Source organism: Ornithorhynchus anatinus, chromosome 17 (genome assembly GCF_004115215.2).
Source record: "Ornithorhynchus anatinus isolate Pmale09 chromosome 17, mOrnAna1.pri.v4, whole genome shotgun sequence".
NCBI lineage: Eukaryota > Metazoa > Chordata > Mammalia > Monotremata > Ornithorhynchidae > Ornithorhynchus > Ornithorhynchus anatinus.
This window is the reverse complement of record NC_041744.1, coordinates 22,779,032-22,804,781: the sequence shown is the minus strand read 5'-3', so window position 1 is coordinate 22,804,781 and position 25,750 is coordinate 22,779,032. Positions and strand designations below refer to the sequence as shown.

General features: G+C 44.3%; 2 protein-coding genes across 9 annotated transcripts in view; one reads left to right on the top strand and one right to left on the bottom strand.

Annotated features, from left to right (window-relative positions):
* LOC100081717 (multidrug resistance-associated protein 1) overlaps window positions 1-12,749 on the top strand; it is a 69,945-nt gene extending 57,196 nt beyond the window's left edge. For all 8 annotated transcript variants that reach the window (XM_029082273.2, XM_029082275.2, XM_029082271.2 and 5 more), the window contains 12 exons: window positions 162-222; window positions 553-772; window positions 2,434-2,588; window positions 4,763-4,918; window positions 5,460-5,659; window positions 6,462-6,588; window positions 6,726-6,827; window positions 8,796-8,939; window positions 9,816-9,974; window positions 10,644-10,810; window positions 11,642-11,836; window positions 12,346-12,749. In XM_029082273.2, the coding sequence (XP_028938106.1) occupies window positions 162-222; window positions 553-772; window positions 2,434-2,588; window positions 4,763-4,918; window positions 5,460-5,659; window positions 6,462-6,588; window positions 6,726-6,827; window positions 8,796-8,939; window positions 9,816-9,974; window positions 10,644-10,810; window positions 11,642-11,836; window positions 12,346-12,484 (1,825 nt within the window). In that variant the 3' untranslated portion in view covers window positions 12,485-12,749. The remainder of the gene's footprint in view (window positions 1-161; window positions 223-552; window positions 773-2,433; window positions 2,589-4,762; window positions 4,919-5,459; window positions 5,660-6,461; window positions 6,589-6,725; window positions 6,828-8,795; window positions 8,940-9,815; window positions 9,975-10,643; window positions 10,811-11,641; window positions 11,837-12,345) is intronic.
* A 1,598-nt stretch (window positions 12,750-14,347) lies between these two features.
* Window positions 14,348-25,635, bottom strand: HSPA13 (heat shock protein family A (Hsp70) member 13). The gene is made up of 5 exons (XM_029082239.2): window positions 25,536-25,635; window positions 21,137-21,477; window positions 20,291-20,504; window positions 18,538-18,705; window positions 14,348-17,614 (listed from the first exon to the last, which is right to left on the bottom strand). The coding sequence occupies exons 1-5, from the start codon at window positions 25,558-25,560 to the stop codon at window positions 16,932-16,934; spliced, it is 1,431 nt and encodes a 476-aa protein (XP_028938072.1). The 5' UTR covers window positions 25,561-25,635; the 3' UTR covers window positions 14,348-16,931.
* Window positions 25,636-25,750: the final 115 nt, after the last annotated feature.

Sequence of the window (25,750 nt, the reverse complement as noted above, 5' to 3'; positions counted from 1 at the left end):
TCAACTTGTTCATGCCTCTGTTATCTGTAAAATGGGGGTTAAGACTATGAGCCCTACATGAGACAGAGACTGTGTCCTACCAGCTCTGGTTTGGGTAATACTTGTTTAGAAAGCACACTACTTGCTGACCCAGATAGACGAAACTCTCCTTGTCTTTTCAGTTCCACCTCAGATCAAGGAAAACAGTTCACCACAAAGAAAGAACCGGTCCCTACTGGAGGGGTAAGCGTCTGAAAAATCGGGGATGTTATCTCTATTAAATAATTCATATGGAAAGCTTCACATACAATGTTAATGAGGATTGGAGAGTTCTCGTTGAACTCCAATACCCTGAATGTTGTCATTTAATAGTTCAATAAAATCAATGGATTCTTGAGCTTATGGATTTTTTAATGGTCATTTGGAAGGACAATTTGCTGTCCAGCTTCATTATACTTCTTGTTTATTTCCCTTACACTAATTCAGAAATTAATGCCCATAGTTCACTTATTGAAAACTGACCCTTTATATAATGGGAATGAGTGTCATTGACTCCCCTTCCCTTGTATTTAGGTGAAATTTTCCATCATCATAAAATATCTACAAGCCTTCGGTTGGCTCTGGGTATGGCTAAGTGTGGCTACCTACCTCTGTCAGAACGCAGTAGGCATCGGGCAAAATTTATGGCTTAGCACCTGGACAAAAGAGACTAAGGAAATAGAAGATTTCACAGAATGGAAGCAACTAAGAAACAAGAACCTGGGTGTCTATGGGATTCTGGGAATCACTCAAGGTCTGCTCTTCTCCTTTTTTTTATTCCCTGGAATCAGCTTATTGAATTGTCAGATCATGTTTCTGTTCTATTTCAAGAAAAATCTATGTCACAGTTTGCATTATATATGTTGGTTGCTCAATAGTACTTATCACCCATTGTGTGATAATAATTTTGGTATTTGTTAAGTGTTTACTATGTGCCAGGCACTGTTCTGAGCACTGAAGTAGATAGAATAGAATCAAGTTGAACACAGCCCCTGTCCCACATGGACACCCAGCAGGCAAGTGGCAGAGCTGGGATTAGAACCCAGTTTCTTCTGCAGTGAATGCTGACTGTGTGCAGAAGAACATACTAAGCATTTGGGAGAGTGCAATGCAATAGTTGGTAGACATGATTCCTGCCTGCCAGGAGCTCTTTCCAAGCAGCTGCTCACTAAATTAGTCACTAAAGGATGTGGGTTGAGAAGGATCAGGAAAATGGGGAAAGAAGTGGTAAAACTGTCGTCTCCATTTTGTGATGTGCAGTTGATTGGGTTGCAAAAAAGAAGAGGAAAAACCAATCTGAGGCGGGGAGAAGGTTAAAGTGGTAGCAGTGAGATTTTAGAATAGTCTAGGTCTTACAATTCTTCCCGCCCCTTTGGGAGCTAGACTTGGCTAAGACTAGAGAGCTGGGTCACAGTCAGGGGGTTGGCTTCTGCAACAATTTACCTGGCCGAAATGCACAGAAACCTGGATAAGAGCCTCATGAATCTGCAGAAAACAGTACATTTTCCTAATGAGGTGGGTGAGAAGAGATGATTTAGTGTGGATATGTGATCATTCTGCAGAGGGAAAGTACTAAAAAAAGAGAAGGAGCATGGCCTAATGGATAGAGGATGGGCTTGGGAGTCAGAAGGACCTGGGTTCTAATCCCAGCTCCGCCACTTGTCTTTGTGTGATTTTGGGTAAGTCACTTAACTGCTTTGTGCCTCAGTTCCTCATCTGTAATAAGGGGAGTAAGACGAGCTGCATGTGGGACATGGACTGTGTCCAACCTGATTAGCTTGTACCTAAGCCCCCTGTCCCTCTTCTCCCACTCCCCTCTGCATCACCCAAATTTGCTCCCTTTATTCACCCCCCATCCGAGCCCCACAGCACTTAATGTACATATCTGTAATTTATATATGTGTATTAATGTCTGTCTCCCCTCTAGACCTAAAGCTCGTTGTGGGCAGGAAATGTGTCTATTGTTATATAGTACTCTCCCAATTGCTTAATACAGTGCTCTGCACTCAGTTAGCGCTCAATAAATAGGATTGAATGAATGAATATCTACCCCGGCATGTAGTACACTGCCTGGCACGAGGTAAGCACTTAAGAAATATCACAAAATATACATACCCACACTAAGGCTTACTTGCAAAGCTGTTGTTTCAAAGACTGTACACCTTTTTACCTGATTTTGACTAGGCAGTTTAGGTGACTTCGAAATCTTGATGCTTTCATTGGTCGGGATCTCTCCTTCACCTCAACACATCACTAGCCCGCCTCCGTTCAGGCCTGGCTCGACTCCATAATTCAGTGCTGCCACCTTGCAAAAAACTGCCAGACTCTGTTTTGAGACGGTGACCGCAAGATCCGCCGGGTGTAACCGCAGTCCCCGGCTGAGGGTAACTACCCTAACTGGGTTTTGTTTTCCAGGCCTGTTGGTTTGCTCTAGTGCCTTCATGCTCACGCGAGGGGCATTTGCGGCTTCCCGAACCCTGCACCAGCAGATGCTGGGCAATGTGTTGCGCCTCCCCCTCTGCTTCTTTGAAACCAACCCAGTTGGCCAGGTCATCAATCGCTTCACCAAGGTAAAGGAGGGAACAAAAGGAAGACTTGATTCTTAATAATACATAGTAACTGTTGTTAGAAACAGTAAGTTACCAATGTTCTAGCTATTCTAGATGATAGCCTCTAGACTGTAAGTTCTAGCTATTCTAGATGATAGCCTCTAGACTGTAAGCTCCTTGTGGATAGGGGACGTGTCTACCAACTCTGTTAAATTGTACTCTTCCAAGCACTTAGTACAGTGCTCTGCAGTAAGTACTCAAATATAACATTGATTGATCCCTAATATTCCATAGTTTCTAGTAGATCATTGGAGCCCCTTAAGATCCTAATATTAATGTTGATAATAGTCAATCTTATTTATTGACTACTTCCTCTGTGCAGAACACTGTACTAAGCACTGGGAGAGTACAATAAAACAATATAACAGACACATTATGCTATACTAAATTCTATTGTTACACATCACATGTACCTACGGATGTGTATATATGTCTTAACATACAGTATATTATATATACTATTTTACTATTGTATAATTATAGAACAGTAGAAATCACTTTTATCATTATATGTTATCATGGTATCGAGTACCATAACATTGTGCTAAATTATGGGGTAAATATAGGTTAATATAAGATGAGATAATAAGATCAGTCCTAGTCTTTGTGCCACTCAAGGCTGACAGTCTTACCCCCCATTTTACAGATGAGGAATCAGGGGCACGAGTAGTTAAATGACTTGCCCAAGGTCACACAGCTGGCAAGTGACCAAGCTGGGATTAGAACTATGGACTTCTGATTCCCCTTCAGTTACCAGTTCCACTGGGCCTCACTGCTTGTCCTCACTGCTGTAATCTGAGGAAAAGGCAGTGTTTTTCAGTCATAAGAAGAATCCATAAGTGTTCATCTTTTGTTTTAAAAATGTTAAATTAGTTTGCCAATTAGGAACCTTGGCCCTGGTCAACGTAACAGATTATTAAGAAAGTAACCAAGTTTAGAGGCTGAGTCCTGCCCTTGTGCTTCCTTAATTTAATCATATTTATTGAGGGCTTACTGTGTGCAGAGCACTGTACTAAGAACTTGGAAGAGTACAATACAACAATCAACAGATGCATTCCCTGCCCACATCGAGCTTACAGTTTAGAGGGACAGGGTTACAGTTATAAGATCCCAATTTCCCACCTCCTTTATGAATTTTCTGTTAGTTGGGTGGCCATTAAGGTCATCGCTCCGTCACTTGTGTGCGTTCATGCTCATGCGAGGGGTGTTCGCGGCTTCCCAAACCCTGCAATGGCAGATGCTGGGCAGCGTGTTGCGCCTCCCCGTCTGCTTCTTTGAAACCAACCCAGTCGGCCAGATCATCAATCACTTCACCAAGGTAAAGGAGGGAACAAAGGGAAGATTTGATTCCTAATAATACATAGTAACTGTGAAACAGTAATAGTTTCTGATGTTCTAGCTATTATAGATGATAGCCTCTAGACTGTAAGCTCCTTGTGGACAGGGGACATGTCTACCAACTGTGTTATACTGTACTCCTCCAAGCACTTAGTACTTGGCCAAGTCACTTCACTGATCCTCAGTTGCCTCATCTGTAAAATGGGGATTGAGACTATGAGCACTACATGGGACAGGGGCTGTGTCCAACCTGATTTGCTTCTACCACCCAAGCACAGTGCCTGGCACTTAGTAAGTGCTTAACAAATACTATAATTATTATTATTATTACTATAAATAAAAAAAGCCAGGGAAAATGCAGAGAGCCTATTCTCAGCCATATTTTGAGCCCAATACTTCTAGTGCTGGGGATGTTAGGCATTTTAGTGAGAACACTATCTCTTTTAGTCAGTAGTAGCACACTATTCTGAGGGACTAATATGGTCTCTAGGGATTGGCAAGACAAAGTTGTTACCCAAATGCCTGGTCAGTAAATATTGATACTAAAACAGCAAGTTCATTATGTCCTTAGCATTGATACTTTTGTCCATAGGAATTGAGGTGCTTTGGCTGATCAAAATTCACTCAGTCAATACTTCCATTGCATGATGGAGGTTTTCTTTTTAAATCATCAATAAATGGTGCTCATTGAGTGCCTATAGTGTGCAGAGTGCTGTGCTCAGTACTTGGGAGAATACATTTTTACAAGAGGGAATTTGAAGGAAGAAAAGTGATTCTATATGCTTGCAATTTTATAGGACATCTTTATAGTGGATGTGCGTTTCCATTATTACTTACGGACCTGGCTGAACTGCACCCTCGATGTCGCCGGGACAATTCTTGTGATCGTGGGTGCCTTACCCTTCTTCATTCTGGTGGTTATACCCCTCATATTTCTCTATTTCACGATCCAAGTAAGTGGACAGATTCCCCACTTCTGAGTGATGAAAAGCATAAATATCTTTAAGTTTCAGTCGATTCTTAACATTGTATATATAGAGATACATATTATGGGTGTGTGTGTGTGTGTGTGTGTGTGTGTGTGTATGTGTGTAGAGGAAAAGAGAGAAAAGAGCACCATCCTTTCAGCTCAAAGAATGATTGCTGTCATCATTCCAATCATTCTGGTACTCAACTGCCTTTTTGCTCCTTAAGAGGCCCAGCCAAATCCATAAACTAAAAATATTTTAAAGATCAGACTATCACACTAATGATTGCTCAAGATTCATCTTGAGGATAAGATTAGCTGGCACCCTGTCCTAGCTCCTCACTGGGCATTTCAGTCATCTAACCTCTCTGCACTTCCTGTTCCTCTCCTGAGAGGGTAATAATGATTCAGACTCCCACTCGGAGTCCCCTGTGCAATGAATGGAACATTCAGCTTTCAAAATAGTGTGCTCCTTTTGCCAAAATCTTTGCCTGACTCTCAACCTCCACTGCCTTGGTTCTCTGTAGAGATATTACATAGCCAGTTCTCGGCAGATCCGGAGACTAGCAGGTGCCTCGCGCTCTCCAGTCATCTCTCACTTCAGCGAGACCCTCGCTGGAGTGTCCACCATCAGAGCATTTGGACATCAGCAGCGGTTCATCAGCCACAGCAGAGATGTAGTGAATGAGAACTTGGTTTGCCTCTACAACAATGTGATTTCAAATCGGTAAGGATGGGTACTTGGGAAAAAGCCAGCTATGGCAGAAGTCCGGGACCAAGGCCAGTCCAGACAGTCTGATGTTCTGGGTCACAGAGTGAGTCCCCGGATGCGAGGGTCCTTGGGTTACTCCAGTTTGGGGTGCTGACCCTTGGCCTCCTTGAGGTCTCGACCATGGTGATCTCAGAGGAGCAGGTATGCTAAATCTAGTGTTCTCACTTCCCCAATAACCTATGTTACTTCAGGTTTTTAATTTTCAAAGTATTCATCCAGCTTGGATTTCCCTTCCTGCATGACAATATCTGCCATTTGTTATGTACTCTCCCGAGCACTAAGTACAGTGCTCTTCACATAGTAAGCACTCAATATATACCATTGATTGAATGATTGACTTGTCTAAGAGGAAAAAGGAAGGCAGAGAAATGTGATTATTTGAAAGAAAATATGTCTTAAAAGTAGAAATTCTCTTTCCAGTTAATTTGTTTGACTGAATTCATTCTCTAATTTACATTCAAGTGGAAATGAAGTTTGTAGAGTGATGGTCTTTCTTTGTAATTAGACCACTAAAAGAATCCAGCATTTTTTTTGAAAGCAGGAATTTTGCTCAGGTAAATTCCTCACTGTTCCAAATGATTATTTTAAACTCTTTCGTGTTTTTTAAATAAAGCAGTAGGAAGTGGTAGGAAAAAGGAACATCAAGGCTCAAAGAAGCGTTGCCATGAACACAACAGATTTGGGAATGTGCATCTTGTTTCAGTAGTAGCTTTGATCTTGGTCCCTCCAGCTCTCAGATTTATCCTCTGCATCGCAGGTGGCTCTCCGTCAGACTTGAATTCCTGGGGAACATGATGGTCCTTTCAGCTGCCATGCTTGCCATGATGGCCGGAGATAAAATGGACTCAGCCACAGTCGGCCTAACCATATCCTACGCTCTAAATGTATGTAGTGCTCGGCGGCCAAAGTGACTGCAAACAGCCTTGGAAAGACTGAAAACAAGCTGAACTATGTGGCTGAATTAGATAGGTGGCATTTATACTTGAAGCAAAACAAAATAAATCCCATTTGTTTCTTCCAGATCACACAGTCTCTAAATTTCTGGGTACGGAAAGCCTGTGAGATTGAAACTAATGCTGTGTGTATTGAACGAGTATGTGAATATGCAAAAATGGATAAAGAGGCAAGTGTCATTAGAACCATTTCATTGCATGTTTTTGCTGTTAGCACTTTTTCTTCCTACTTCCACTGTGGGAATTAGATTTATCTGCCTGTGTCCCCCATTGGATGGTTCTTTTTACTAATTTTGTACTCCCGAGCTCTGCCCACAGTAGATGCTCAGTGAATGACTAAAACATAACAAATGCCTGCCACAACACTAGACTGTCACTGAAAAAAAAGAGGTGGTTGTATTTAGTTTACCTGAAGTTTAACATTCAAAGTTTAAGTTCAAAAGCCATATCAAAATGACATCTCCAAAAAGCCTTCCTCAATTATGACATCATTTCTCCTCTTCTCTCCTCTCTGCATCACCCTCGCACTTGTACTTGTACCCTTTATTCACTCCATCCACAGCACTTATCTATATTTCCAAAATTTATTATGTCTGCCTCACCCCCTCTAGATTGTAAGCTTGTTGTGGGTAGGGAATGTCTGTCATATTGTTGTATGTACTCTCCCAAGTGCTTCATACAGTGCCCTGCACACCATAAGTGCTCAGTAAATATGATCGATAGACTCTAAGTTCCTTTAGGGCAGGGAACTTATCTGCCAACTCTTACATCCTACTCTCCAAGCACTTAGAATAGTGCTGTGCAAACAGCACTCAGTAAATATTATTAATTGGTTAGCAGTGCACATCTATTTGTGAGTTTGTTGGACGGTGAAGCCTTTTTGAAACCCCAACTACAATCTGAAAAGAAACAAGTGGTTACCGGCAATTACTATCGCTTGATAGGAATTAGTGTAAAACAGGCTCATGTAGGGTTGGGGGATTTTTTTTTGAATAGTAGGGAGAAGGACATTTTAGCATTAGGTCATATGAACTCTCTTCCTAAATCAAACCAATCATTGGTGTTTACTGAGCACTTATTGTGTCCAGAGTACCATACTAAATGCTGGGGAGAGTGCAGTACAATAAAGTTAGTAGACGGAGCGAGAATACAGATGATTCTCAGTTATTCACTCTAGGGCTGGCTGGTCTAGTCATAATAATGATGTTGGTATTTGTTAAGCGCTTACTATATGCCAAGCACTGTTCTAACTACTGAGGTAGATACAAGGTAATCAGGTTGTCCCGTGTGGACTAACAGTCTTAATCCCCATTTTACAGGTGAGGTAACTGAGGCATAGAGAAGTTAAGTGACTTGCCCAAAGTCACATAGCTAACAAGTGGTGGAGCAGGGATTAGAACCCATGACCTCTGATTCTTCTCTACCTTGTTGTTGCTGCTTCTCCCCCGTTCTTTGGTGATTAGTTATTTTCCGTCATTCTTGTCACTACCAGGAGAGGAGGTGAACTCAAAGCACCATGTGTGTCAGCACCTTCACTCCTAACCCTTCTTTTTCCGTAAAAGCAGCCGGATGGCATGGGATAGAGCATGAGCCTGGGAGGCTGAAGGTCATGGATTCTAATCCTGGCTCTGTAACCTGTCTGCTCTGTGACCTTGGGCAAGTCACTTCATTTCTCTGTGCTTCAGTTCCCTCATCTGTAAAATGGGGATTAAGACTGAGAGCCCCACATGGGACATGGACTGTGCCCAACCTGGTTAGCTTGAATCTACCCCAACATTTAGTATAGCGTCTGGCACATAGTAAGGCTGTGGCACATACCATTTAAAAATAAATGGGTTGGGAATGATCCACCTGACCGTATTTCTTGGTTTAGCTTTCTCCATATGAAGCTCCGTATGTTTATCAGATTCTTAAGAACTCGAGTGACTCGAAGGCTAAAGCACATTGAAATGGCCTGAGCCTGTGCTAGACCAAGACTGAGACCCTGCTGGAGTTTCAGCTTCTCAAGGGCAGAAACTGGGTCTACTTACTCTATTGTACTCTCACAAGCGCTTAGCAACACATAGTGCTCTGCACACAGTTAACACTAAATACTATAGATCGATGTGATCAACAGATGGTGTTCTCTTGTATTTCAGGCCCCCTGGATCATGCCAAGAAGACCTCCCCCTCAGTGGCCCACCAAAGGGGTTGTGGAGTTTGTCGGTTTTCAGGCACGCTACCGGTCAGACCTCAGCTTGGCACTGCAGGATGTCTCCTTTCAGACTCACAGTGGAGAAAAGGTATTGTGGTTTGTGCCCTTCACATTCACTCACTGACTGTATTAATCCAAATAGCAAGTATGCCTAAGCGTTACCATCTTCCTTTGACTTTTCTCCATTCTCAAAGTCTTAACTGGAAAAAGTGTTAATTTGCAGTGCCTTTTCTCCTCCCTTTCCTGCACTCTCCTTCCCTATGCCCCAATTCCTGAACTCACACAAGCCTCTCGGGTTCTCACTCCCTCTTGTTTTCTGACCCGATGAGGGACATGAATCAGAAACCAGAACAGAAACTTGCACCTCTCACAAGAGACTAAAGCTGACTGACGCAGGGGATAGTGCCCCAGGACCTTCCACCTCTCTCGGCTTCTTTTAACTTGCTTTCCAACCTGAAGTCAATCTCCTTGTCTTTGCTCCCTCTCCCACAGCATTAGAACCTTTAGAAGAGGGAAGAGGCTTTGGGACTAAATAGTAAGGGAGAGCATGGAGTTGGAGCTAGTTGCATAAATAAAAGTAAATCATTAACCCCATCATTCACTAGGGCCTGGTTTAATAAAATGCAGCATGGTATAGTGGGTAGAACAAGGATCTGGGAGTCAGAAGGCCATGGGTTCTAATTCAGGCTTCACCACTTCTCTGCTGTGTTAACTTGGACAAATCACTGAACTTCTCTGTGCCTCAGTTACCTCATCTGTAAAAAATGGGGATTAAGAGTGTGAGCCTAATGTGGGACAGGGACTGTCCCCAACCTGGCTAACTGGTATCTACCCCAGCACTTAGAACAGTGCTTGGCCCATAGATGGCACTTAACAAGTACTATTATTATTATTATTATTATTAATAGTGACCATAAGGTAATTGCATTCTAGTGGTTGAAAGAAGTCATGCATTTCATTACAGGTTGGAATTGTGGGCAGGACTGGAGCTGGTAAATCAACACTCACTAATTGCTTGTTTAGAATTGTAGAGAGAGCCGGAGGCAAAATCGTTATTGACGGAATTGACATATCAACTATCGGACTGCACGATCTACGGGGCCAGCTCAACATTATTCCCCAGGTAATCCCAGCTCTTCAACTATCATTCTAGGTCTGGGTGAGATTTTTATTTGAATCTTTCATTCTTTTTCCAATTCTGTTCCTGGACTCAAAGGAGAATTGTGTCTTCCCAGAGGTTGGGAAGTATAAATGATTTTTTCCACTCCTTGCAGTGGGAATGAGGAGACTTGGGTTGAAAGAAAAAGTAGCAGTAATAGTATTAATATTAATAACTATGGTACTTGTTCACCATAGTTATGAACAAGCTAAGCACCATTCTAAGTGCTGGGGTAGATACAAATCAATCAGGTTGGACACAGTCCTTGTCCCACATGGAGCTCACAATCTTAATCCCCATTTTACAGATGAGGGAACCAAGGTTTAGAGAAGGTCACACAGCAGACATGGCAGAAGATTAGAACCCATCTCCTTCTGACTCCCAGGCCTGTGCTCTATTCTCTAAGCCACATTGCTTCTCAAGTGCTTACTGTGTGCAGATCACGGTACTAAGAGCTGGGAGAAAACACACATGTCAAATTAGACATGACCCCTGTCCTGTGGAGGGTTCACAATCCAAGAAAAGGCTACAGAAAGCATAAGAGTAGTATATATCTAGGTTTCCAGTGCATTCCCCTTTAGAGTCAAGAAACAAGTCCTTTCCCAATTTTGACAGCTTTGCTTCATCTCCTAGGACCCTGTTTTATTTTCTGGGACCATCCAGATGAACCTGGACCCTCTTGAGAAGTACTCGGACAGTGACCTGTGGGAGGCTCTTGAATTGTGCCACCTGAAGGATTTTGTGCAGGCCCTTCCCAAGAAGCTGAGCCATGAGATTGTAGAGGGAGGCGAGAACCTCAGGTACACAGAAGGGATGGAGATGATTGGGCCAAGGTCTTTCCAGCCTCCCTCACTCTAGTGGTTTCCAGGAGAGGGCAGTTACAATTAGGGAACAGCTCTAAGGAGGGGAAATTGTGGCAGCAAAGGAAATGGAGATAGCATGAGGGAAGGGAACAGGCAGAAAGGAAGGGGTGAGGCAGTGAAAATATGCCTATAAACATTTTCCTTGCTATCAAATGATCCCAATGCCAATTAGTTTTTCTCTTTATATCTGATCCTTAGCTGTCTATAACCTAAGAGACTCAGCTTATGTGCAGGCTCATAACCGTAGAGTCCTTTGCCCATCAAAACGCTGAGAAAGAAGTGGGATTTGAAGTTCCCTTCGGCTCAGTTGGTATCATTTCCAGCTGCCTAAATAAAGCACCCAGAAGCCCCTTCACCATAGTACAGGCAGAGCACCAATGCCCTGTCTAGGCCAGCTCAAACCCAACTGTGCTGAATCGAGACTATTAAGCAAGTCTGTTAGTGTTAGCACTGTTAAGGAAGACAGCTTCTGGGAAATTTTCTTGCTGGTGGGAGTTTTACCCTAGGAAGACACAGTCAGTGAGAAGTGGGGACATGGGTTCTCACAGGGTGAATGGCATGTTTGTTCCTTACTTCCCTCCTCTAATTTATAGAGCTTGTTCCCGTTTGTTCCCTGTTCACTTCACTATGGGTGAAGTACTGTCCCCTCCAGGGAGTTGTGGGGAGAGGGCCACTGGCAGGACATCACTAATCAAAAGCAAAGGATGATTCCAACTGGAGAGCTGCCTAACCACCCCTTTGAAAAATACGTATTTATCTCCTTGACAGTGTCGGACAGCGGCAGCTTATATGTCTGGCTCGAGCACTGCTACGCAAAACTAAAATTCTGATCTTAGATGAAGCCACGGCCTCCATAGACTTTGAGATGGATAATTTGGTGCAGAGCACAATCCGGAAGGAGTTCGTTGACTGCACAGTACTGACCATAGCCCACAGGCTCCACACCATTATGGATTCCCAACGGTAGGCTTCTGGTGCTTTCCAAATGAAGTTATTGCTTTAGAGACCTTCAGTATTCAGATTGCTCTAATTGGTTGTGACCAACTCCTACATGCTTCTGAAACTGGATTTTCCTCCCTATTCAGCCCATGCTGTCACCAGCGACAGTTAATAAAGAAACGGTAGCTTGGTAATGGAATAACACTGAACAACTTGATAAGCAGCTGGTGTAGCATGACTATTCTATTCCGCTGTGCAATTACTCTCAATTTTTCCCCCAGCTGGGATTACATCCAGAGAGCTGCAAATTCATTTTGGTCATTGAGGTAATTAATGTGGCTAGAAATTTTTTAGGTTGTTGCAGTCCTTCCTTCCAGAAGCTGGTTGGAGAAGGACTACACCTTGGGACTCAGGAAATCAGTTAACTTAAAAATGAGCAACCTCCCCTCCTGGCACCCCCCTAACACCCCCAAAATCCATCTTCATCAGTCATCTAGGCTGAAAGATGACCCTCTGCTCTCTTTCTGTTGCAGGGTCCTGGTCCTAGAATCGGGCAAGATCGTGGAATTTGACACCCCTCATGCTTTGATGCAGCGGAGAGGAGTTTTTTCTAAAATGGTAACAGAGTCAGAGATTACTGGTGATTCTGAGACAAACACTAATGGGTTTTAGAAAGTCTTCTATATTTTGTTATCACACATTTACTGATGCTGAAATAGCTGATTGCTTTGCCAAGCACTACCAGCAGGGCAGAAAGGCGTGTGTCAGCTGCACTTTGTGGCCTTCTGCTCCTTTTTTAGGAGAACTTTAGTCTGTGATGGGTAATAGAAACCAAGTCCGTTTGAGTAGGCAAAGAAATATGTGGTCAATACTGGTCTGAATCATGTCTATCAACTGTATTGCATTTAGTAGTGCTCAATAAATGCCCCTGAAAGAATGTAAGAGCCTTTCTATCTTTTCTTTGCTTCTACCAACCACATTTACCCTTTCTGACCAGCAACCTCCAATTTCAGACATAAGATTTATTTCTCTACCCTCTGAGCTGCTCACACTTTTACTGAGAATCCTTTCCCCCTCTCATCTTTCTAATTGAAGAAGTTTGACAAAAATCTGAACAACAAAGATGTACACACACCCAGCTTGCTGCTCTTCCCTACCTATGAAAGGCGCCATGCCCAACTTGGTTATCATATCTACCACCAAGCTGAGTGGACACTTAGCAAATACCACCACCACTTCAACTATTATTTTTATCCATCCCCAATATACTCTAGGCCTTCTTCTCCCTCTAGGCTATAAACTCCTTGTCAGCAGGGAACCCATCTACTAATAAATACCATAGATTGATTTGCCTTGACCACACAGAAAGAGAGCCCCACATCACAGGCTTGCTTCCAAAAAGGGCGAGTTAGTTTATTCTTTCAAGAGGAAAAAAAATTTAGCTTTTTAATATCAGACACCTCACTCGATGAACCATTAGGACACATACTATGAAATGGAGTGTAGCTTGAATTACTTAATCTAAGAAATACCCAGGAATTGGGGAACACCATTATATCCTTCAAGAGACTCCAGAAACATGGATTAATTAACAGATTTTTTTCATGACTTAGAAGTAGAGGTAAACAACATTGCCCAGTGAGAAATATTTGCTAAGTTCTAAAATGGTCTTGAGATCAAATAATAACCCATCTTGCTTTCACTGATTTCCTCTGCCCTCTTTTTTTTAATCCTACTTTGGAATGGTCAGTAAAGGCAACTCCAGCACTGTGGCCAACTTGGAGAGAGAGGAAGAACAGAAGAGGTGCCTAGCAGATGAGGGTAGAGTACCTTCCCAAGCGCTTAGTACAGGGCCCTGCACACAGTAAGCTCTTAATAAATATGATTGAATGAACCACAACTCTCTTTTCTCTGGGTCTACTTCAGTCAGTCAAACTTACTTACTAAGCACTTGGGAAAGTACAGTATGTTAGTTAGTCAAGTTCCCTGCCCTCATGGAACAAAGTCTGGAGGATATGTGCAGAAGTGAGAGGGTGTAAGGGAAATGAATCATCTCTGTAGAGATGGTAGTAGAAGCCATAGCAGTGAATAGATTCACCAAGGGAGTGGACCAGAGAGCTTCCACGGCTGGATTCAAACCCACTGGTGAGGGAGCAGCAGAGGAGTTGGATCTCTCAAGGCAACCACAGTTCTTAGAGAGTAGTTCTGAAAAACCATTTCTACCCCAATCTGAAGAACAAGTTCTGGATTTTAGAGCCAAAATCGCAAACCCCATCCCCTTGGGTCTGGCTCATTGGTGTAATAATTCAGTGGTATTTATTGTGCACATATAGTGCATCATACTGAGAGTTGGGAGAGTACAAAAGAGTAAAACAGACACAATCAATCCCAGTATTGGCCCTCCGTCTCCCCTGAATATCCCAAGAGGCAGGTGGACAAATCGGAGGCCATCACTTTTACCTGGGAGTAGACTTGAGTTCCTAGGAAAAAAGAAATGTGAAACAGTACGATAGCAATTAACTCAAAACAAAGAAATTATAATGCAGAAAATACAGTCTAATCTTTATTGACAAGTGCTCATCCAAAATGATATTTTAATAAACCGAATTTTGGATATCATATATCTTACTGTACTGGATTTGTCAGTAGGGGAAAATACAATATCAAGAAGCTCCATTTTCAGTAATATTTGGGACAGGCCAGTGGCAACCTAAGTGCCTTAAAATGGGAACAACCTTAGGCACTGAAAGGACAATAAAGTGCAGTTTTCAAAATATAAACTCTACAATGCCACCTAATTCACATAATCTCATCTTAATGCTGCTGAGTCATCTCCGACCCATATCAACATAAATCTCTGTGCACTAATGAGAGGTATATAGACAATGGAATATCATTCGCAAACTCAGTGGTCCGAGCCAAAATACAGTACCAAAATTCTCTTCTGATACGTAATAAATAAGTACCTCACACGTTGTAGAACAATACAAGTAGGCTCTTCATCAAAATATGAAACGGAAAGCAGTACTTATAGTATAATGCACCCAAAATGTACTATGTTCTTTTTAAAGAAAAAAAGTCTTTTCCCAAAGTTTGTTATAAATGATCTCTTGCAGATAACGGGGGTCTCAGTTTCCATGTAATCTGAATCCTCTTTCAAGTACAAGACTGTATAATCCCAAACCAATGCATTTGGCTGAAGGCAAACTGCCTTCATTTGGTTCAAGTAAGGTACTAAACTAGGTTGCTTTTAAAAGCTGCTATCTAGCCCGATAAATTTTCAAATTCCAGAAACAGTTCTCCAATTTTGGTATACTGAATGACTTAAAAATGCTTCTATTTATTTCACTGTTTGAATCTGATTTCATCTGAACCTGGAAGATGCTGACAGGGTATGAAACACAAGAGAAATAAAGGTCCTCTTTCAGCCTAAAACCATTCCAAGGCACATCAGCACAAGAAATTCCACATTTCTCTTATTTATAAGAGAATCCAATTCACCTTTTGTTCATGCAAAGGACAGTCAAAGTCATGTGATTTTCCTCATTTCTATGAAAGAGAACCGTACCTGGAACCGGGTGCATCAACCCATAAAAAAAAACCATTATGGAAAAAAGTCTCGAAAAATTAGGGAAGATAACTCCAACCTCTGCAAAATAGCCTGTTTCTTTGTAACCTAAGTTTTCTTAGTTGAACAGTCCCAGGGATGGGCAACGGCAATCGCCTTCTAGTTAGCCACAATGGAGATAACAGACCTACAACTGGAGTGAACCTATATGGATGGCATCAGGATCATCTGGGCTTTGATTTTTAGCTGCCATGCTTAAGCACTTTAGCTGCCACGTTAACTGCCCACTCCTAGGGAGGTCTACAAACCTAGACTACCAATGGTGCACCTGGACACGGTTACTCAGCCCTATACAAATACAGCCTCCTTGCTACTCGCCGGGCTCTTTGTGAAGTTACTTGGGTCCCTCAGACCTCCCTGACTTCCCCATAGGCCTCACCTAGGGACGTGATCCGCCTTCAACTGTAACCAAACACTGGAACCCCAAGATGTAAAACAAAACAGAATGGCGCTAAAACCCAAAGCTAGAAAAACAGCAGCAAGGAGACAAGAGCAAATACATCATTTGGAGGGGCAAAATCCCAATTGGAAAAATGATCCGAACAGAACAGCAGGAATTTGTCTGTGGACAAGAGCTGGAATCTTTACACCTTACGCAAACTGAGTTTGTGATGTCCTTTTTGAAAAGACATCTACCTCTGAGTAGACTGCTACGCTTCGGGCAAAACAGGACTGAGCTTTCAGCAGGGATTAGAAAACTCTGAGAACAGAGTCGCTCATTATTGGTCACTGACCAGGATCATGTCCTGGAAATCCAAGCAGCGAGAAACAACTGAATACTGGATAAATAAAGCATTTAGGAAATTAGTTGGGATTATTGGATGGTGCCGATATTTCCTAACCAAAAAAGGTGCCATTTGTTGAAAATTTTTCCTGGCACAGGAAGGCTTGTAACCAAGCCCCAGAACACACAGCCTGGCAGGGCTGCTACATCTGGAGAAGTCAACCTGTTAAATGAGTACTCGCCAGGATGATCAATCTGAACACCCACCTTGTTGCCTGCACTAATACAAACACTGCTATACTTCAGGTCTCGGCAAATACAGATCCCAGGGAATGTCCCAGGTGGTGTGTTCAACACCATCACGCCCGCTGGGTTCAAATCGATAGTAGCATTCCACAATCAAGTAAAGGAACTACTAGGTCCTGCTAATACAATTTAGAAGGGATTGCACTTTTCGCAGTTGGCACAACTTGTTTCTCAAAACACGTTTGCTCCGCACGTGTGGTCACATGCTATTCAGCCCGAGATGGCTGCCTGTTTTGGTCCACGATCATTTCAGAAGACTTAGTTCTTCCAAAAAGGCGGGTAGGGGAGGAGGAAGGAGGTGCCGTCCACCTAAAAGCAGCCAGTCACCTAACTGGAAAGCAATATGAGCAAGAGTGAGTCCACACCCGGGGTGTGTTGGACTATCTTTACAGCTTGTTTTCACTTGGGAGAAGTGAAAAGGAGAAAAGAGGCCACCCAGATGAGGAGGAGGAAGAAGGAGTTCAATTGAAGTTGGTTTTTCGTAAATGCCTGTTCGGAATTTCAATAGCACTAACTTGAAGCGGCCAAGACCCTCCATCGATCCCAGCTTGTATTGCCACCCCCGTCACCACCGCCAGATCGGGATCTACCGACGTGTTGGGGTCCTTGCCGAAGAACTCTCGAATCACTTGCCGGATCCGAGGAATGCGAGTCGAGCCGCCGACCAAGACCACTTCGTCGATTTCGGTCTTCTGCAGGTGCCCTTCCCTCAGGACCTGCTCGATGGGCACAAGGATCTTCTGAAAGAGATCTTCATTCAGGGTGTCAAAGAGTTTCCTGGAGATCTCCATTTCAAACAGGACCGGGGTCCCGAGGCGGTCCGCTTCCGGAGGGTTCACTCGGAAAAGGCGCTTCCCGGGGTCTCCGGCTGCCGGAGAAGGCCCGTCTTCGGACAGGCCGCTCCTGATGGTCCCTTGGTCTGGCGACGGTTGCTCTGAGTCCTCCCTTCCTTCCATGGTCAGGGACACCGCGACCCGGGCAGAGTTGTGTAGAGTCAGATTTAACTTGACCGCTTCCACCGCCTGCCGGAGTCTATGGATTTCCTCCTTTCGGGAGGGCAGGGAGCTGTAAGCGTGATAGATCTGTTGATACAGGTACTGCAGCAGCCTCTGATTGAAATCCTGTCCTCCAAGTTTATTGTTGCCTAAAATGTAATAAAAAAGATGTGTTACAGGGAACTCTGGGGAGGGAGGGAATTTGCTCTTTTTTTTTTTGCAACTGATCTGTAAGGTGCAGGGGTGGGCATAAAGACAAAGCTGCAGGTCTGGACTGGTCACCCGAACCACGCAGTCCACCCGCTGAAACCAAGGGGGGCCACCCCAGTCCAGATCAACCGTGAGGCTTCGAAACAGGACGTGGGCCTGGTCTCTGGGAAGACACAGCCCTTCCTCCACCATGAACGGAGGCTGGGGGTTGCTGGGGCCTGCTCTAAGGTTTGCTATAGACAGACATTTAAATAACTGATCATTTAAATTGATTAAATATGACTGAATAAGGTCACGTGGAGCAATCGTATGAAAAAAGGAATGGCTGGGGGAGGGGAGGGAAGGGTGAAGGGGCCACAATTTGGGACATGTGCATTGTTCTTCATTGGCTATTACATTACACCCTAGCTCTCTGCAAGAGGAAGCTCAGTGATCTGGGGACCCGGAAAGGGAAAGAATGGCACATCCACCCTCCCTGGTTGGAAAAAATGATGCTGCTCTACTTCTGAAGAAAAGAGCTGAAAAGGTCAGGAAGTCTTTAGCACGTGACACTGAAGGAAGTTCCTGGAATACCGAAGCACTCTAGGAATATGACAGCAAAAGCCCGATCTGTTCAGAGCATTTTGTTTCTAAAAGGCAAGGAGAACGCGGGATTTTCCTGGGCAAAGCTCCAATTTGGTGAGTTGAATGGATTAGAGAAGAAGGAGGAACATCACAGCGCAGGGCAGTTGCTCCCAAAAAAAGCCAGATCACAGATGACAGGAGGAGCTGGGCACTGTGGGGTTTACGGAATGGAGGGAATGGCCCTGATGAGGAGGGACTTTGGTAGCCGTGCCTAGGACCTCCACTGAGTCCTGCTTACCTGCCATTGCCCGGGTTAGAAACATCCCTCCTTGTTTATTCAGCAGAGACACGTCCAGGGTTCCCCCACCTAAATCGACCACCAAGACGTTGAAGACATCGACCTTGTGGAGTCCGTAAGCCATTGCTGCCGCCGTGGGTTCGTTAATGACCCTCAAGATCTTTAAACCTATAAGACGGGAAGATGGCAGGATAATGATGACGGGACAGATGCTCAGAGCGGGGACTCCTTCTGGGGAAGCTGGGGGCTCCTACCTGGTGCCCTGCAGACCACATCACACCCTGGAGGAGCAAGCCCACTTGGGAATAACCACATTCGCCTGGAATAAACAGCCCTTTCACTAAGGGAGCAACACTATAGGAGCATGGCCTTATGGAAAGACTCTGGAGTCGGAGGACCTGGGTTTTTTGGGGTTTTTTCATGGCATTTGTAAATTGCTCACTATGTCCTAGGCACTGTATTAAGTGCTGGGTTAGACACAAGATTATCAGGTTGGATACAGTTCTTTATCCCACACTGGATTTACGGTTTTAATTCCCATTTTACAGATGAGGTGACTGAGGCACACCGACGTTGAATGATTTGTCTGAGGTGACACAGCAGGTACTTGGCAGAATTAGAATTAGACCCGAGGTCCACTAACTCCTAGGCCCAAGCTCTTTCCACTAGGCCATGCTGCTTCTCTAGAATTTCCCCCATTACAAGCACGCTCTTTCTCCCAGGGTTCGAATCCCAGCTCCACCACATTTCTGCTGTGTGATTTTAAGCAAGCCACTTCACTTCTCCATGACTTAGTTTCCTCACCTATAAAATGGGGATTCAATCCCACTCTCTCCTACTTAGGCTGTGAGCCCCACGTGGGACAGGGACCAGGTCCAACTTGATTATGTGGTACCTACTCCAGCACTCAGTATAGATCTCGGCACATAGTAAGCGCTTAATGAGTACTATAATAAATAACAGCTAGATTCTGTCTCTGGAAAGGAGATACTAGAAATGCCATGGAAAACTAGTCTCCTGCTAAGTGGGACTAAAATGATACCAAAAGACATTTAAATAAAGATGGAAAAACATATAACCATGGAAATCATCTTCTACTCTTTCTGAATTAGATTATTTTAAAGTCCTTTGGCCTTTTATATTTTTCATTTCCCACTTGGGAATTTTGAGCTATGCAGGATGAATCTCTCTGACACTATAATTAATTGCTATAGGATTGACATAAGTACTCATCCTCAAACTCTTTGACCTTCAAGGTTTAAAAATATACTTTTAGCTAGAATAAGGAAACACGTACAAAAACAGAGTAGAAATGATAATAGATAATTAGAATATTTCATGTGGGACTCATCTGATGTTAGATCACTAGCATCAAATGTTCCTTTATTAAGGGTTCAAAAGCTTCCTCTGAGACATACTGCTATGCAGTGAACATTTGGGGATCCACAATTTATGAGTCCACTGAAAACAGCATCTATTAGAAGGTTTTTTTTTAGAAACCAGAGCTTTAGAAAGCACAGCTCCTTGGGTCACAAAATAGAAACCTGCAATTCAACATACATTCAAAATATTTAAACGGAAACCAATGGCCCAAAATCCTCAGCAAAGCCGCCTTAGTAAGAGTACAAGCTTCTTGGGGATGGGGAACAGGTCCTGTGTATCTGCAGTGTTTAGCAGAGCACATTGCACTTAGTGGGACCTCAAAAGATCCCACTGCTATGACCGCAAACAATGAAATCTTTCCTGTTTTCACCTGCAAGGCGCGCAGCCTCAACAGTGCGGTTTCTCTGCAACAGGTCAAATTCTGCGGGCACCGAAATAACTGCGTTGAACACTGGCACCCCGAGGTATTCTTCAGCCATCTTCTTCAGCTTCGACAGCAGTCGAGAGCCAATGTACTCCGGGGAAACCCTGACGGTCTCGTTGCGTGTCACGGAAAATTCAGCTGCTCCGTTGTTGTTGACAACCTGAAAAGGATACCAAAAATTTACAAGACTCGATCGGAGGCCTCATAATAATATTTTTTAATGGTATTTGAAGTGCTTAGTATGTGTCAAGCACTGCTCTAAGCACTGGCTGGGGTAGATACAAAATTATCATGTTGGACAGAGTCCCTGTCCCACATGGGGCTCAGAGTCTAAGTAGGAGGGAGAATAGGATATTGTTATCATTATATGTTGTTTTTATGGAATTTGTTAAGCATTTACTATGTATCAAACACTATTCAAAGAGCTGGGGAAGGTACAAGTGAAGTTGGACACAGATCCAGCCCCTCATAGAGCTCATGGTAAGGAGGGAGAATAGGCATTTAATCCCCATTTTAGAGTTGAGGAAACTGAGGCACAGAGAAGTTAAGTGACTTGGCCAAGGTAACACGGCAAGCAACTGGCAGAGCCGGGATTAGAAGCCAGGTCCTCTAAGTCCCAGGCTTCTGTTCTTTCCATTAGGCCATGTTGCTCCTCAAGAGAATGGTCCCCTCAAGTCTGCTCCCTTTGATGAGGCAGGTCCCCATATAGTCCCAACTGGTGCGCTCTCTGCGTTAAGGCTCAATTATGGTACCTCGACCTTTGACTAGAACAGGTCTCTGGGACTCATTCACCTTAAATGGATATTGGCGGCTTTCAGTTTCCAGCTCTTCTGGGGTAAAAATTTTCCCGATGAATCTTTTGGCATCGTAGATGGTATTCTGGGGATTGGAGTCTGCCAGTTCTAAGACGTCGTAGCCCACGTGCACTTCGGTGGCTGTAAAGGACACCATGCTGGGTATGCTGAAATGGCCATTTTCATCTGGTATGACCTTCACCTTTCCTGTGCCCGGAAGAAACACTCCGACTGAACAGTAGGTGGTACCCAGGTCAATGCCAATCACTTTTGGCGTGGGCATAGGCAAATACTGTTGAGCCCAATAGCCTGCCAATAGGAGCGTCAGGACGGCTGAACCTGAAACATATGAAAAAGCGGTCATCCATTAGATTATATCCACTTAACGTATACCCAACTCCAATAACGTGTTCAGCTGCCAAAGTGAAACCACAAAACAAATGGCTTGACGTGGGAATGTGCCAATGTGGTTTTCAAATCTGTCTTCACCGAGTACTTCACTGCTCATAAATGAGCTTTGGTGCAACTTCCCACACTCTTCCTGAACCTTATGAATAAAATAAGTAGAAATGCAGTGTGAATTAACTGAGTATTGGCTGGTCGAATGATATCGGCAACCATATAATAATTGGTGGAGCAGGTGAACGGACTGATCCATTGGAAGAGCAAGTGTGACCTGTCATTTGGAAAAGATTTAAACCTAGAAAATGGGATTTGAGGGTTTACTCCCAAAACCCACTGCCTGATCATAACAGAGATCCCACCTCCACAGCACTGTCTCCTCCGGTAAAGGAGAGGTGGAGTGATTCCTTTTTTCAGGGAGAGAGATCTTTTCCCCTCCTGCCTTCTCCCTGCCTCCTTGGGTTGTCAGCCCAGATGTTGGTGCTGGGTAAAGAGCCGTATTCTGGGAATCAGGAGACCTGGGTTTTAGACCTGATTCTGACTGCGGCTAACATGGTTGGAAACAACAGAAACACGATAAAGGGCTGCAACCCTGCTTGCCAATATGCTTGTGGTGCTCTACGCTCCTGTGGGAACGTAATTACTTTCATCAGTTTGGGATGTCACTGCATTTTGGTTCTTCCCCTAGGAGTAATGAAGCGAGGATACCCCCTTCAAGTCCATTTTGCCACTTGGTAGGATCACTGGCCCAGGTTCTGGTGGAGAGGGAAGTTTTAAGTCCTTCTGAAAAAATGAAGATTATGGGCTCTCTGTAAATTTCAATGATCTCCACTTCCTTTAGCCCTAACCAAAAAACGGCTGGCCGGAGTTATGCTTACTCTCATGGTGTGAATTGTAGTTATGGGACTGCAACAAAATCTATCAAGCAAGGGATCTGGACCCCGACTAAAGCATAAAGAACAAGCAAAGCTCTAAACCATGGCCTGTAAGTCAGGGATACTGCAGTCAAGGGAGGGTATTTGGAACCGCTCTGCTCCGGAGCTTGACATATGGGTTTCTGCCCACTGCCATGTATCAGAACAATATTATCATCCCCTCATTAATGTTAGGCAACCCCCAAATAGCGTGTTCTTTGGACGCAATTTCTTCCACCAAAATCTTAAATCAGTCTTTGTTAACATATCTCTTAAAAGTCCGAAAAATGATTTCATCACCTAGCGTAGTCTAACCTCTGCATGAGTACCAGTAAATAAATCCATGCAATTTTCACACATTAAAACATTCCCGGAATGGTGCATAGTCTGTTAAAGTTGCATGTGACCTAAGAAGACCAAGACCGGGATACTTTGCTGTGCCCCAGGCAATGTGAGGGAGAATTCAGTCACTTTTCCTGCACTGCACATTTTCATTCTGCAGTAGAACACGGTGACTTGATTAGAGGATGTTCTTCCACCAATTTGTGTCTGTTCTTCTGTCTGGAAGTGGTTGAGATGTCTAAAGAAATGGTCAAATGCACACACCCACGACATCTGTCAAGGTGCAAGTAAGATGGCAACAACTCGCTTTAGACCCGAGCTCTTGAAGGAAGCAAACACCCAAATTATAGGAGAGACTGTACATTGAATAATCTAGAGTTTCCATTCAACCTGCTTTTCTGTTGCATTACCACACCTATTATTTCAAGAAGGTTAGCAGGTTCTTTGGGAGTGTGGCAGGAAATATGGTGTCAATTTTCAGACCACACGGGACATCTTCAGTGGTACAGTGCCTGGGGTTCTAAAAGGGCACAAGGCCTGGATGTGCCTCAGAAATCACAACCGATTCCTTACACAGTCACATCATTATGCCACGGTGATCACGAGATAGCAAATGGGAATCAGAGGAAACAATGTTCCAGGACACTCTATCAACACTGAATGGACGTCGGTTATATCACAACCTGCTGGGTAAGGCCTGGCTGAAGAAAATGGTCAACAACAAGGAACTCAAACAACCGCCAAGAACCCATCTGAAGCAGCGCAACAAGAAAGAAGAGAGGCATGAGAAAAGTTTTAAAGAACGAATCATATACAACTTCAAACAATTCAACACAACAGTCGACTGTTGAGAGGCAGCTGCCAGAACTGACTGTCCTGCTGCAATCGAGAACAGGATGTTTTTTTCCACATGGGGGTTTCTGGAAGGTCATGAAACTTAGGCCAGGATCGAAACACCACCACATACTGAAAATGACAAGGGTACCAGATGGGACACCTGGCTTTTTCACTTCCTCTGTAGGCCAGTTTTCCAAAGCATTTCATCACCCACCCAGTTGGGTGAGAAGCAGCGTGGCTCAGTGGAAAGAGCACGGGGTTTGGAGTCAGAGGTCATGAGTTCGAATCCCAGTTCTGCCACTTGTCAGCTGTGTGACTGTGGGCAAGTCACTTCACTTCTCTGTGCCTCAGTTACCTCATCTGGAAAATGGGGACTGACTGTGAGCCCCACGTGGGACATCCTGATTCCCCTCTGTCTACCCCAGTGCTTAGAACAGTGCTCGGCACATAGTAAGCGCTTAACAAATACCAAAATTATTATTATTATTATTATGATACAAAACCTAGCCTGGTCCAGAATGTCAGGCACACACCCTATGATACTTCAGCTAAACAACTGGTTTCTTTCAACCGATACTTGATCAATATTCACGATTTTATCTTTTCTACACCAACTTTCCCACCTCACTGGATGGTTGGACACTGAATGTCATCATATCTCCTGTCCTCCATTTACTTTACAACCCAAAAGATATTTTCATTCAGACAGACGCTCTCCTACCTAGGAGAGGCACTTCTAGGAGCCTTGGTTTGTGCCAATCCCTCACCCGACCTCTGGGTATAATGTTATCGTAATATCACAATAATAATAGTGGTATTTGTTAAGCATTGTACTACACACTGGGACACAAGTCAATCGGATCGGCCAGTAAGTAATCAGTGGTATTTATTAATCCCTTACTGTATGCAGATAACTGTACTAAGTGCTGGGGGAAGTACAATACAACTGAGTTGGTTGACACACTCCCTTCCGAAAACTAATTTACAGTCTTTGAACCACATGAGGCTCATAATTTAAGGGGTAGGAAGAAAGGGTCTCTAATCCCCATTTCACAGATGAGAGAACTGAGGCACAAAGAAGTTAACTAACATGCACAAAGTCAAACAACAGACAAGTGGTAGAGTCAGGATTAGAACCCACATCTTCTGTCCCCTAGCCAGGTGTAAGAAGCAGCGTGGCTTAGTGGAAAAAGCCCGGCCTTGGGAGTTGGAGGACGTGCGTTCTAATCCCACCTCTGCCACTTGCCCGCTGTGTGACCTTGGTCAAGCCACTTAACTTCTCTGTGCCTCAGTTGCCTTATCTGCAAAATGGGGATTAAGACTGTGAGCCCCAAGTGGGACAACCTGCTACCCCAGGGTTTAACACAGTAAACCCTTAACAAATTCCATCATTATTACTATTTATTTCCACTAGGCCCCAATTCCCCATCAACCAAGGCTATTTATTTAGCGTTAATTGGCAAGAAACACTTCTGCCTACTGTAATGGTGCACTCTTTGGTACAGCGCTTCGCACACGGTAAGCGATCAATAATTACGGCTGAATTAAGGGCTGGGTGTTACGAGGCACACTGTGCTAAGCGCTTCCCTAGGGAGAAGCAGCACGGCCCAGGGGCAAGAGCCCGGGCTTGGCAGTCAGAGGTCGTGGGTTCTAATCCCCACCCCTGATCTGCCGGGTGACCTCGGGCAAGTCACTCGGCTCCTCCGGGCCTCAGTGACCTCCTCTGTAAAATGGGGATGGAGGCTGTGCCCTCCACGTGGGACAGACTATGAGCCCAGCGCTTAGCACAGGGCTGGGCCCACGGTAAGCGCTTAATAGATAACAATATTGGTATTAGTGGACGCGATGCCGGCCCCGCTCGCTGCTTCCCTCCCCGACGCGAAAGCCCCCGAGACCACTGACCCAATATGGTCATCTCCCCGGCCATGGTCCCTGGCGTCGCCGGCCTCCCGCCTCCGCCGCTTCCTCAAGCCCACTGGAGCGGGCGTCACGTGACCTCCGCCTCACAATCACCTCCCTCTCGCCCCCCCCTCCCCCCAGCTGACGCGCGGCTCTCTGGGAAATGTAGTCCTCCCCCCCGCCCCTCGCCGGCCGCATCCCGGCTCCCGAACACCATC

What these genes read in the sequence shown, in the direction of transcription:
- HSPA13 (XM_029082239.2), bottom strand. Translation starts at nt 25,560, where the DNA reads ATGGCCGGGGAGATGACCATATTGG. An exon ending in CGGGGAGATGACCATATTGG is followed by an intron (nt 21,478 to 25,535) that starts GTCAGTGGTCTC and finishes CATATGTTTCAG; the next exon opens with GTTCAGCCGTCCTGACGCTC. An exon ending in GCCGCCAATATCCATTTAAG is followed by an intron (nt 20,505 to 21,136) that starts GTGAATGAGTCC and finishes TATCCTTTTCAG; the next exon opens with GTTGTCAACAACAACGGAGC.